We start from the raw sequence: 13,868 nt of genomic DNA, 5'->3' as shown, positions 1-13,868 counted from the left end.
TCGAAAAAACTGGTATAAACTGGTATAAAACTGAAATTTAAATTTGTTATACCAGTTTATACCGGTTTTTCGACCATTTTTTATGCCATAATTCTTATATTTTCATAAGCTTTCTGTGCACCAAATTTCATCCAAATCGGACAAAAAATATTTTTGGCCAATTTTGGCATTTTTTGGCCAAAAAGCCAAAAAAAATCGTATAATTAGTGAGAAACCACCCCCCCCCCAAATTATTTAAAAATATCTCATTTTTCGGGGAAATCCATCGATTGGAGCAATAAAAAAGACCCCCTACGAACAAAAGTTCTAGTTACGCCACTGGCCTAAACTAATTGATGACAGCTTCTAAACTAACTTTTGCACAAATTATATACACAAAACGGATACAATGTGTTTATTATGCACCAAGTTCACTGAATCTCTGGTCAGCTAAGACCGTCGGTTATTGGGGCTAACCACAAAAATACTATTCAAAATGAAGTTTTAATCGATGGGATAGTAGAAACAATTTTCGGATATTAAAGTTTCTCTTGAAATGAGATTTTTTTCTTCTTCATTTTTTCTATATTCACCCGTCATACCGACGCAACTAGCATAAGGGAGAAAAGAACTGTCATTTGTTTTGAATTTGATTTTATTTTGTTTCGTCTTTGAAATTAATTTAATAATTCAACTGTGATCTCATTGTGATTATCGTGTTAAAAACGACTTCAGGTGTTTACACAATATCAATAATTCAGCCCAAAAGGCATTCGAATGTAGGTTTTATTCAAAGAAGTGACATTTTTATCAATGCAATAAGAGATAAATGTTTCTAATTCATGCACATTGAATTGTACTGTTTTCACAGTCCCTGAGGGTGGAACGCAAATAGGCGTCCGAAACGTCGGAACAACAGTGAAAAAGAGAATAAACGGCCGATAGCCCAACAATCCAAATAAAAACCTCGTTTTTTATTCGATTATTTTGCTTAAAATAGGAGAAAATCGCTCTTTCTGGTCTGTTTTTTTCTTGCTTAGAAATGATTTTTTTTCTCTATTTTTGTACCCACAATATCAACATTTGTGCAGGTGATTTACACGTGCTTTTATTATTCGAATTCTACAGAATATTGACTGTATATTCTGTTTATGTATATTAAATAAAGGAATCGAGAACGAAGTTAATCAGCGTGAATCACGCTTACAAAAATAAAATATGGAATGTACCGTTGTGTGCAAACAGTAATTTGGCAAACAATACATCCTCGCTCACATTTTCACGCAGCTTACTTCGCACTCGATTCTCTTTTGATATTTATGCCATTAACTTGTTACGTAAACGAAAATAGTCCTGTTTCAATCAATATTTAAAAGTCATCCAAAAATAAAGATTCGCACGAACGAGTGTGCACAGATCGCTTTGACACTCTCTTACGAAAATCAATCGGTCACACTTCTACATTTACAGATAAGCCGATATATTTGGAGAGGAATTTCCATCGAAATGGTTGATATATCTATAAGGAGGAGAAAGTGAATCAATATCTGTGATAGTTTCTGACCTATATCTCATTATCTTCAGAAAAAGTGTACTTTTTCCACCTTCCGACCCCATTTATTTTTTTGGGTTAACGGAAACAATGAGTTTGTGAAAAATTCACTTATCAAAAGTTGTACGCTCTTTCGATTTACTCCTAGTTCCTCTAAGTGCCTCTCACTTTTTGGATAAGTCCTGCAGCAATACATGGTTGAAATATTTACACGGTGTTCACTTACGCCTCGTATATTTCGCTACGCAGTGCTCTCTGACAAAGACTCGGCTCTCCGGATTTGAGTCGCGTGGCTTACGGCCGCCAGTACATTTTTCTCGGCGTCTATACGTACATTTTATTGGCGGCTTTAAGTAAATTTTATAAAGACTCTCTCTGTTAAGGTGGCATATTCAATTTTAGGAATCGAAAGACGATCAATATGTCGAATGTCCCTCCAAAAGTGATGAATACCGTTTAAAAATAGCACAATTCTATGAAACTTAGATGTTAGCGTCACTTATATTCACAATGAAGCTGACAAATGTTCAAATAGACCATTCATTTGAAAATAACATCGAACATCATTATTAACCTTCAACTGTGTTTGTGAGCTTTTTTTTATCCATGTCATCACAAGAAGTTGGACAAAAGACTGAATTTTTAGATTTTTTTCTGAAGCTTCAGGACCAAGAAATTTATAAAAAAATTAACATTTAGCTGACTGTCAAAAGAAGCTACTTTCAGATGATATAAAGTATATAATTCACAACCCCTGCACCACACTAACAAAACAAAGTAAAACACGAATTTGCGATGAGCGCATTCAGTGGAGTTCATTTCAATTCTTTACGTCGTTAGACGCACTCATGAACGCGACAAATTGAACGCATCAACAATGTTCCGTAATGAAAGAAACATTTTTTACTTATAAAATTGATGTTTATCACGTGCTACGCTCTCACAAAAATCAATTTTGCACATTCGTGACATTTTTATTTTTTTTTGTCTACTTTATTAACAAATATAAAAAAGATTCAATAATACATTGAACGATCTGTGTCACAACTTTTGACACTTGTCATGTAGCGCTAGAAGTGAGCTGTCAGACGCTTAGATGCAGGACCTTCGATATAATTGCGGTTATTTGATATAAATGATTGCATCAATAATGAAGATAATGTTGTTTTTAATCGAATATTATACAAAGACCAGTGGCAACTACAATATGCAATGTGTTATTTTGCAAATTTTCTTTCTAACGACTAAACATCATCTAGATCTCCATAAAAATCCTACATAATGGATGGCGTTATTTTTAAAAACTTTTTTTCTCTATAGAACACTCTTTACTCGAACACAGTTGTAAGTTAATAGTTTTGTATACTAACCTGCATCTTCGTCAGATGAATATTGCGAAAAACCTCTTGAAGCCATTGTAAAACAATTTCAAAGTCATTTCCAATTTTGAGTAATGTTTTGTTTGCAAGAACAAAATAAAATCCTTTTATTATTCATTATTAATATCATAATTATTGTTACAATTTTTGCATTTTAAATTTGTCTATAGACCTACATAGTTCAAATGATGTTTCGTTCTTCTTTTTGTTTTTTGTTTACATACTATTTTCGAGAAGAAGTTTGGTTTTTTGTTCATTTTAAGTGAGCTGATGCATTTTTGCTTTCTTTTTTTTTGTTATTTGAATAATTCTCGTGATATGAACGTGATAAATATCGTTCGGTTATTTTTTGTTGTTTTCAATTTTGAATATTAAATGTCAGAGCAAATTTTGGATAACTATGATACTTATCAATAGTGATTAGTACGGCATCGGAATAAATATATGTTGTTTTTGGTTTTCTTCTTTTGTTGATGTTGTTGTATTGTGAATATTAGCTAAAGGTTTTGCTTCTAAAATGATTGAATGAAAATCAGTTAAATTATTATTATTTATTCTCTCATTACATTATTATTTATATTCTTTTGTTAATTTTTCTTTTCAATTTTCATCATTTCCTTTCCTTTCATAAAGAATTTTTGTGTATTTCGATTGAATGTCGGTTAAAATTGAAGTAAACCAAATACTAAACCAAATCTGTGTTTTTTTTTTCTTTGATAACGAAATTAAGCTCGTCATCCATTGATCTCTCATTACATTACTAGTTACACATCATCATTAACCATTGAGTAAGTGTCACGTGTCAAATAGAAAGTGAGTGTTGATAGAGCACTTTGTCAAAAGATAGGAAAAAAAAACTATTCGGGGCTTTTTGAATGGTACATATGAATGGGCAAGCGGAATAATGAAACGTAATTCTGTTTTTAAATGAAGTGCCTCTGAGAAAAATTTTCAGTAAAAAAGCCCCACAAAAATATTGTCTGAATAAGATTTTCATACAAATTTTTATCAGACAATATTTTTGTGGGGCTTTTTTACTGAAAAATTTTCTCAGAGGCACTTCATTTGAAAACAGAATTACGTTTCATTATTCCGCTTGCCCATTCATATATATTTGTGATTCATTTCATTCATTTTCAACGATAGTTCATTTGTTTTGTGTTTCCAAGTTTTTTTTTCCTTTTGGATTGTGAACTATCGCCGGAAATAAATGCAGCAAAGTAGAAAAATAAAACCGAAATGTGCTCGAATAGTTCAATGAGGTTGGGCTCTGAACCACCAGTTGAATATTCATTTGAACACATTATCTAGCATAAAAATTGCATACGAAAACCTTAACTGAGAGCACTATTCTCATACAAACATGAACCAACACCGGCTCACTCTTATGAACAACAACTCATGAAAGACGCAGTGAACGAACGGAGAAAATAACGTTTAAATGCCATTGTTTTTGGTATGTTACCAAATATTTTTTTTCATTTGAAGTTACAGTTGCTAGCTATCTCTAGGCTCGATGAGACTCTTGCTCTTTTGTACGACCGAGGATAATCAATTAAATCTCACATCATTAAAACACATAAGTCCAGTCAAAAACGTAGAAAGGTGATTCTATCGTCCAACTAGGTAATGGTATCGACGAGGTGAATGGATCTTGTTTTGCTCTTTATGCTATTAGTATATATATATATATATACACTAAAAATGCCGAAAGGAAACCCTTAATTAAAGAAGAGTCGGATAAACAAGAGAGATCGAAAAAAAAGAGTGGCGATTTTTCATTTACATAGCCAAACACACTCGGAATCCGTATATATGGGATAGAGTTCGAATCCAGTAGGAAACATCCCGTGTGTATACATCCAATTAACTATCCCTCCTGATGATGAATGTCTGAATACTTCATTCAACTATGGCAATAATTTTCATATGAGCAAATAAAACGTAACTGTGACGCATCTTTCATATCGATTATCGTTAAGTTAACAGTGCAAAGAAATCGTATGGAATAGTCTAGTTTCAACATAAGTTTATAGATTGAAAATAACAAAGTGAAAAAAGAATTTAGATTGCTTCGTGCTCTATATAGGGTTACAGATCCGGAAAAGTTTGAGTTGATGTGACACTGTTTTGATTCACAAAGCTCACACTTTGATTGATTATCCGTAAAAAAAAGTCGTGTTTTGGAGAGAGCGAGAGCGAGAGAGAGAGACAGAAAAGCATAGACAAAAAAACGATTGGGGAGAGAAAAAGACAGTATGGGATGCATGCTATTCATCAATTTCGCACAGAAAAAAAACTGACTTTGCCATTTGCAAAAGTTTAAAGCGAGGTGACGATGGTGGGACAAACTCCGAATTAGTCCAAAAATTACGCAGTAAATCAATAAGAGAATTATTGTTTGTTCTACGCGAACAATTGGGAACTGATTATGTGATATAAAATTAGAACACATCATTTTCATAACAATAAAATGAGAGCGAACAAATTTTTGTGCATATCGAATATTCAATGTGATATGTTTTTTAAGCATTGTTTTAAAATGTTGAACATTCAAATATGTGTGGTTGCAGTGAGTTGGTATTTCCATGGAATTATTTGCATTATACTACTAGGTATACTATTCAATAATCACGCAGATTAGTGTGCGGTGGTTGATCCAACCATTGATTTCACATTCGGTTGATTGAACAAAGCTGAATTAAACAACCACTGTTTTGTCTGTTTTTTGGTGTTTGAAGTAAATTCATGCATGCTGGCATTTCCATTGATTCGAAATTAATATCATTTTCCACAAAAAAGTTGTTGCTTACAGATTGTTTAATGCGAATATCGAACGAGTTGCTGTTGTGTTTCTGTAATTCTCTGTTACATCAATGATAGGAATTTTGACTCTATTGTTTATTAACTTATCAATATGTTTTGTTGTTGCTATGATGAAGTAGATTGTCTCAAGACTAAAAATAAATGTTTTTTTCTTCAATTTTTTCTTGGTAAATATCTGCACTTTGACCAATCTACAATATTATAATTCGCTTTATTTGTATGCTATAACTTAAATTCTTTGTTTTTTGTTCGTCTACAGATAAATGTTATACTTGTTACTTTATCAGATTTGCTTTGTTTTTTGTTGTTGTTGTTGTAAGTCTTGATGATAATTCATCATAATCGAAACATTTTTCTTGTTGGTTGTTGAAAATTTTGTCAATGGAACATTTCATGCATTGAAAATTCAACACAAGTAAGATTTCAGACATTAGAATCCATTGAATGATCAAAAACACCACTAGTACCACTTATCAGTGCATTTGAATTTAAACCAAATTGAGCTTTTCACGTGATATATTCTACACTAGAACGGAAAACTCCCTTGATTAACTGCCTTGAATAAACGCTCTTAATCATTGTTCTGAACTGATTGACTCGACAATTGAAGGATGCTTTCACTGCTTCTACATGAAATTCCACATAAATATGATCTCTCGAAAGTAATGTTTGAACTTCATTCATATTTGCAATTTAGAGAGAATGAGTGAATAGCTTTGACCAAACAATTTTGACTGTTAAAAAACTGAATTTTTGATGATATTGTTTACAATGAATATTCATTAAAAGTCATAATTTCGCAGTTTTACTTCCACTCCTCCATCTTGTTGATCATTGAAAAGAAAAATTATAAAAATCCGCTGTTGTTTCGCTTGTCAAAATTCAATTATAATTGATATTTCGATACGGGTTGCATATAGATTTTGATGAATGAACGAAATCGATCATATCATGCAACACAGAGCAATACGAAATTAAGTCAAAAGAAAACAAGATTTGGTCCAATTTGATTGTTCAGATTCAACCATTCTCGATTGATTTGCATATGTCAAAATTGAGCATTGCTTTTTTCAATAATCAGCGTGTGTTTGTCGGCTTTCAATTTCACAAGTGTGTTGTTGTGTTCTCGATCATTTCGAATTGCAAATATCTGTTTTTAGTATATTGAATGTGATTTTTTGTTGACGGGCGAGCATAATGATCGCGATTGAGTTTTAAACTGTGGGGATATTCGGTGGAAGATCAACGTTATCATAAGAAAATTACCCATTTTATTTTATTAAATTCAAAAGCACAACGAATGAGAAAAACAGAAGAAAAAATCCAACATTCAAACCCGGAAATCAGATGACATCTTCATTCAAGTTCGAAGCTGAAATGATTTCAGGGTCCTTCAAGACGTGTTTCGAACAAAACCACAAAACGTATATATTATCTACATTTAAATATGTGAAAAGATCGAAAATAGCAACTATTTGTTTTCTCTCTGTGTTTGCTTCTCTACTTTTTGTTCATTTTTAATGATAAAGTTATCGAATGAAGTGTTCTTCATTCCCTATTAAATATCATCAAATTCGTGTGTGTGTCTGTCGCATGAAACAAGAGATAACAAAGCTGAAAGGCAGAAAAAGTTCAATAAATCGAGCTAAAGATTTTATTTGTTTTGTTTTGTTTTAAATTTCTCTAAACACACACGTAGTAGTGAGCTTATGTTTGACGATTATTTTGCAAATAATTAAACAGATGAAATGCGCTTGATCTCTGCAATAAAAACATTAATAGTAATGGCAACAAGGTTGGTTTTCTTCTTCATTGAATTTTGGATTTGATCATTCATTTTCGAGAGATCCGACTATGAAAGTGAATGTTTGAGTGCATAGATGAAAACTGAAAACATAACCGAAGAAAAAATTGCTATGGTTTTTCTTTGTTCTTTTTAATACGGTATGTAATGTTTAATGTTAGTGTTTAGCACGTACAGTTTCCTTTAATTAATATCACATAATAAAATTCTCATGATTTATTTTATTCAACGAGTTATTTTTTTTGCTCTCTTTAAATAATTTTTTTTCTTCATTTTTTTGTTGTTGTTTGTTTTTTTTTTTGGTGACATTTAAAATGATTCACTAGACAGTAAAAGAGGTATTAACTTTTTTATTTTTTTTTTTCGTTATTTTTTCTGTTTTCTTTTGTTTTTTTTCTCTTTCTTCTTCTTCTAGTCTATCTTCTTCTTTAATAGCTAATTATGTATGTATATACTTTTCTTCATTCTAAATGTGTTTTTTTTTGTTCAGTTTTATGTTGATAAATAAGCAAAAATAGATGATCAGAAAGATTGTTTAAACTGTTCGGCATAAAATTGTTAGTAGTACATACACACAGGTGGCGAGGAGAACATCGAATTTGCATCGGATGGTATGTATGTCCGAGGGAAATTGATACAAGATTCCATTTGAGCATTGCTCAGCTTTTTTCGGGGGGGAGGGGGGTTGTGGTAATGTTTTTTTATTCTAAAGAAACGCAAATTTTCATGGAAACAACTTTAACGGCAGAAATAGGTTGTCAGAATAGAAGAAATGGTTTCTCTAAGTTTCGGTTTTTTTTCTCCGAAGGAACATGAGTTATTTAATTTTCATTTTTTCTACGCATTTTTCAATTTCCCCCCGAATCCATCGTATTTTTTTAAAGAACCCCAAAAAGCCGGTTCAATCAATGCAAATGCGGCATTTCCTCTTCGCGTTGCGTGCATATTGTGAAATCCAAAGTTTCAACATTTAACGCGTGTATTGTGTGTATGTGTGTTTACTTCATAAAATATAACGGGAAACCAACACGGACTCTTAACAAGTTCATCCAATGCTAATTCATGTTGTCTCTTTATTTATTTTTTATAAAACTGTAATATATTCCAAGATATTTTCTAATTTGGTAAAATATTCAAAATTTGCAAATAGTTTTTTTTGTGTGTGTGAATACTATATGAAAATCGCCTCCTGAATTATATATATGAAGAAACATGAAAATTTTTATCTTGGGTGTGTGTGTGTGTGTGTCGTTAGAGTAAAATATTTGTTACCGTTGTTTTTTTTTGGCTGAAACTTTCGTGTGTATTTGTGTGTATCGAGCATTGTATAAACATAATTTCGATAGGTCGGTGAATGTGCACCGGGAATATATATATTCGTGCCAAACAGGTGTCGGTGTGAATGTTAATAAGAATGATTGTCATTTTGAATCATCGAGCATTTTGTATCGGTGGCATTTTGAACAGAGGGCTAAATGAATACCATTTTGCCATTTTGTTGTTGTTTTATTTTCGCTTGGCATTTCAGACTATTCGATTTTATTTGATAAATATAATTGGATGAGATGACGCGAATGAATCACGACAGCAGATGGGATAGAAATGCATACGAAACCATGTGCCTGCCATTTATCATTCATTTTATTGTTTTTCGGCTCTAAATTCACCCTATTCCATGTGATACCATTGAATGACTTTTTTTTAAAGCCTTCGACAGTTATAGCAGAGTTGATATTCTATGAAAATAATGCGTAGAGCCCATGATGATGAGCTCCAAACAATTTCTTGAATATTTTCGGCGTTAACACATCGCTTCCTTCAGACCATCTGAACTTATCAAGATCTATACCAAATTCCACCGGGTATCCTTCATAAAAATCTGAACGCATTGTTCGATGAAAGCATGAGAACATGAATATGTTGATGTATATCGATGAAACATTCTTATTGTTAATGTTGAAACATGCTCACTTCGATTGATCGATTCAAAACAAAAGTGCCGTCACACTACTAAACAACAGAAATCGTTTTGAGTTCTATTTTAAAATTGGCATGTATTTCAAAAGTGAGCTCTCATGGGCTCGTTGGTAAAGCGGGAACATTATATCTCTGCTAATCTATCATTGAATGCATTTAAAATGGAGGACACTTCTAATGAGTTCGCACACCTGAATTCGTATGACCAGTGCATATGACTTATGCCTCGAATTGAAAAATGCAAAAGCGTTTTGAACTGACACCAAGTCAGTCTCTGCATACTTAGATCTAAATGTCGATCGATAACATGTGGCTCAGCATCCATAAACAGCGCAAAACGATACGTCATTCAGTTTTTATCGATGAAAGTGACGAAGATAAAAACGATTTGATTGGAAAATGGTTGCAAGCCAAGTAGATCCAGGCGAAAGCTTAATGCTGACCAACACAAATAAGCTTAAATTGGCTCATAAGATTGAATGAAACAGAGCGACACATACCATTTTGCATACGATAAACCATTCTTGGAGCGGATCTCTTGTTTTACTCTCAAAAACCCATTTGCTACATATGACTCAATCCATCTTGGGATGTTTATGACCACCATCCACACCATTTGATAGTTGTTGTAGTTTTCTTTTTCTTTTCTATTTGGAATACATTTACTCGCTAAGAAAGGCGACCGAAAAACGTTTCATATTCGTCTATAATCACGATTTTCATCGGATTTTCTTGTGTGTAGATGCTTTTTTTAATACTTTATTTTGGTGTCCTCGAGAAGACAAATGAATGAATTGTACAAGCCAAAAAAATAGAAATAAAACATAAACGAAAATAAGGAGCAACCCATTTTGCGTTCCAAATTGCAACATAGGACCGATTACATTCGGTGCTTTGCCTAGTCGGCATTATTATTAGTTGTCTACATCTTGATTCATCTTTTTTTTCTCTTTTGTTTCAATCATCTTTTGTATAGATTATTCAATGTGTTTCTTATTTTTGGTCCACTACGAAAAAACAATTTTATTCAATAGAAAGAAGGCATATAGGAGAAGTCTACGGCGCCATCGGCCTGAATACTTAATAAAACTCAAAACTACATTGAAAGTCGGAATTACAAGTTACTCTCACAATTTTTTCTGTTGTTATTATTTGTTTGTTTTTGTTTTTAGTTTTAGTTTTAGTTTTAAATATATATTTTCATATGTATATATAAGAAAAAAGTCGCTAAAGTTTCGAACGTGTCATATATTATTTTTTTCATATCGCTTTTAATATCATAGTTGTTGTTTTTTGTTTGTTTGTTTGTTTGTTTTCATGCACCTGTGGCGATTCGTCCAACAAGTCGCTTGTTGTTTTTTGAATCAAGAATCGGTCTTGATGCAAAGAATAATTATTTTTTCTGATTTTTGAAATAGATACATAATAGAGACTAGATTTAAATCGGGAAACGGAACAGACAACTTTAAAACGATTTCTGTTTAGTTTTTAAATGAAAATTTTCGACCAACACATATCAACAATTGGAGTTTCTTTTTTGATTGCAAAGATTGGATTTTTCCTAAACGATCACGAACATTTTGTATAAATAGCAACCAGTTCAGTATTGAATGAAAAGATGACAATTTCGCAATTGATCAGAATCAAAAATCGGATTTCCCCTATAAAAACATTTTTCCTACTGAAATTGACTTATCTCTTTGTCCCAAAAGAAAATCGAACGTTTTCCGATCGAAAATCTAACTTTAAAGTTAAAATCGAATATCGAACTTGGAATAAAATTAGAACTTAAATTGGAATGCATCCAATACAAAATACTGTCGTGAAATTGAATATTTAAAAAAGAGAATGCATGATCGATGCAAAACCAAACCGCAAACATTGTAATTTGATGGTCGTATGCATGTTCGCTAGCAATTAAATTAAAAATTATCAGAACGTTCCGTTCCGTTCCCGTTTCAGTGTTTCTCACTCCAGAGTAAATTTAGTTTAGTGTTCACCATTTAAATGTGACTTTTTTGCATTATTTTTTTTTGATTTAAAGTTAGTCAAATTTATCGATATCATGATTCGCAGAATATGTTTTGCTATCGGTAGTTCATTTTTTTTCTTTTTTTTTCTTGTTGTGTATTGAAGCTAGCCTAAAATCTATTGGAAGGTGACAAGATAGATCGGATATTCACATGGAAATACGCTTTCGTATCGGATTGGTGGGAATGGATGATCGAATGAGACTAGAAAAGATTGTATGAGAAAGAGATAGGGAGAGAGAGTTAGCTCATCCATTTGCTTTCTGTGTATGTGTTTTGTTGTTTTATTTCTTCTTGATGTCGCGAAAGTGGAAAATTTCCAGTGATTCGTCCGATAATTCTTCAAGAGTATTTTGGTAGTATTTTGTATATTATATTTTGTTGTTGATGATGATGTTGTTTCTCATTCAGATTCATTGGCAGCGGGGGCCAGACACAAAAAAAAACCAAAACTGGATATAAACACCTTAAATGTGTGTCACAAATTCGGGATTGAGGTAGGAGAATCCGTTGAATTCATTCTGATCTAAGTTCATCATGAAGAGTTTGTCGGTTGGTGTTAGATCGGTTTTCTCCGATGTGAATTGCTTGTCGAAATTCGATACATCTTTGCGGTGTTTCTGTACGGGGAAAAAAAAATAAAAAAAAAACCAATTAGTAATTGGTCCGGTCGAGGGTGTTCGATAAATGAAACGGGGATTTGCTTACGATTTTTGGTTTAAATGGTGGTTGCACTTCACGGCTCTCAATTTTCTCCCAATCGATGCGACGGAAAAATAGATGACCACGAACATCTTCCTCGCCCCGGTCGCCGCATCCGAGACGCTTTTGTGGGTTCTTTGTCAATAACTGTCATTTGAACATTTCGATACACATAAAAAGATACCACACGAACCGCATTAGAATTGGACCAAAAACGAAAAAAACGTCACACGAACACACGGCACTATCACTTACCCCTTTGCATACATCTTTAGCCTCTTTGCTCAAGCTCTTCGGATAGGATACATTGTGGTCGGTGATTGCAGCAAATAGCTCCTCTTCATCCTCACCATCGAATGGCGGTTGACCTACTAGCATTTCGTACAACAGTACACCGTATGCCCACCAATCCACGGATTTTCCATACGGTTGATACAGGATTATCTGTAGGAAGAGAAAGAGGCATTTAGTTTTCGATTTGTATGGCCATTGGCTCAATTTGGTTTTTATCAGTGTGACACGTTTCCTAAATTGGCCTCTGTCAAACAGTAATTATTGGTGTTTTTCTGCCATTTTCAAGCTAGGGGTTTCACGCAAACTCGAATGCCGAAGATTTTACTAAATAGCTGGAAATAAACCATTTATAACCATTTTATGTGTAAACTATAGATATTGCTTCTTTTACTTTTCCGTGCACACCGCAGAGCGGTCAACGAGCGCTCGTTCGTTCGTTCGTATGCGAACATGTTCGTTTGTTCGTTCGTTCGTTCGTAGAATCTACGAACATGTTCGTTCGTTCGTTCGTTCGTTTGTAGAATCTACGAACATGTTCGTTCGTTCGTTCGTTCGTTCGTAGAATCTGCGAACAGGTTCGTTTGTTCGTTCGTTCGTTCGTAGGTAAAATTTCATTTTTTTTTTTCAAACATAAAATTTTCTTATTTCCTAAAAAAATATAGGAATGATCCTATGTACTCAATAATACTGTAAGCACTGTAATACTGTAATTTTCAAGTTGTGAACATTATTTTCGCACAAAAAATTGAACGAATATTTTTTTGAGTTTCCACTTGCAGAGAGAGATAAAAATGACAAAGACAGCAAAGTTCATCTCTTTTTGTCATTTATGGTGTGCAATACAGAGAGACTTGTTGCAGTGATGATTTAAATCACATGGACGTTCAAACAGTGTGTGTTTTACGCACTGTGTTAAATCGCCACGTGCAAAACAGTTATACGTTTAGACAATGTTTTGTTCTGTGATCGTACAACACACACAGTTCGAGCGACAACGTGCTTCATGATATCACAGCAACAAGACGAATCTGAAATGTGCACACTATACTTGGCAAAAAGAGATGAACACTGTCTTTGTCACTTTTTTCTATCTCTCTCTCCGTATGCATCACTTTCTTCGTTTCACAACATTTGAAACCAGCATTATTATTGCTTATTGCATTATTATGCATCCAATTGTGCAATCGGAAACTCAAAAAAATATTCGTTCAATTTTTTGTGCGAAAATAATGTTCACAACTTGAAAATTACAGTATTACAGTGCTTACAGTATTATTGAGTACATAGGATCATTCCTATATTTTTTTAAGAAATAAGAAAATTTT

General features: G+C 33.0%; 1 protein-coding gene across 8 annotated transcripts in view; it reads right to left on the bottom strand.

The window, feature by feature from the left end:
• LOC129575307 (protein kinase C, brain isozyme) overlaps positions 1-13,868 on the bottom strand; it is a 93,250-nt gene that overhangs the window by 14,313 nt on the left and 65,069 nt on the right. For 4 of the 8 annotated variants that reach the window (XM_055458613.1, XM_055458619.1, XM_055458616.1 and 1 more), the window contains 3 exons: positions 12,505-12,693; positions 12,256-12,396; positions 12,014-12,167 (listed from right to left, as the gene is read on the bottom strand). In XM_055458613.1, the coding sequence (XP_055314588.1) occupies positions 12,015-12,167; positions 12,256-12,396; positions 12,505-12,693 (483 nt within the window). In that variant the 3' untranslated portion in view covers position 12,014. Of the gene's footprint in view, positions 1-11,807; positions 12,168-12,255; positions 12,397-12,504; positions 12,694-13,868 lie in introns of those variants that run through there. The other 4 variants (XM_055458615.1, XM_055458611.1, XM_055458614.1 and 1 more) reach the window with 1 other exon arrangement.

Source organism: Sitodiplosis mosellana, unplaced genomic scaffold, assembly GCF_009176505.1.
Source record: "Sitodiplosis mosellana isolate CC-2019 unplaced genomic scaffold, AAFC_SMos_1.0 Smas_scaffold_6166, whole genome shotgun sequence".
Lineage (NCBI taxonomy): Eukaryota > Metazoa > Arthropoda > Insecta > Diptera > Cecidomyiidae > Sitodiplosis > Sitodiplosis mosellana.
This window is presented reverse-complemented; position numbering and strand designations above follow the sequence as displayed.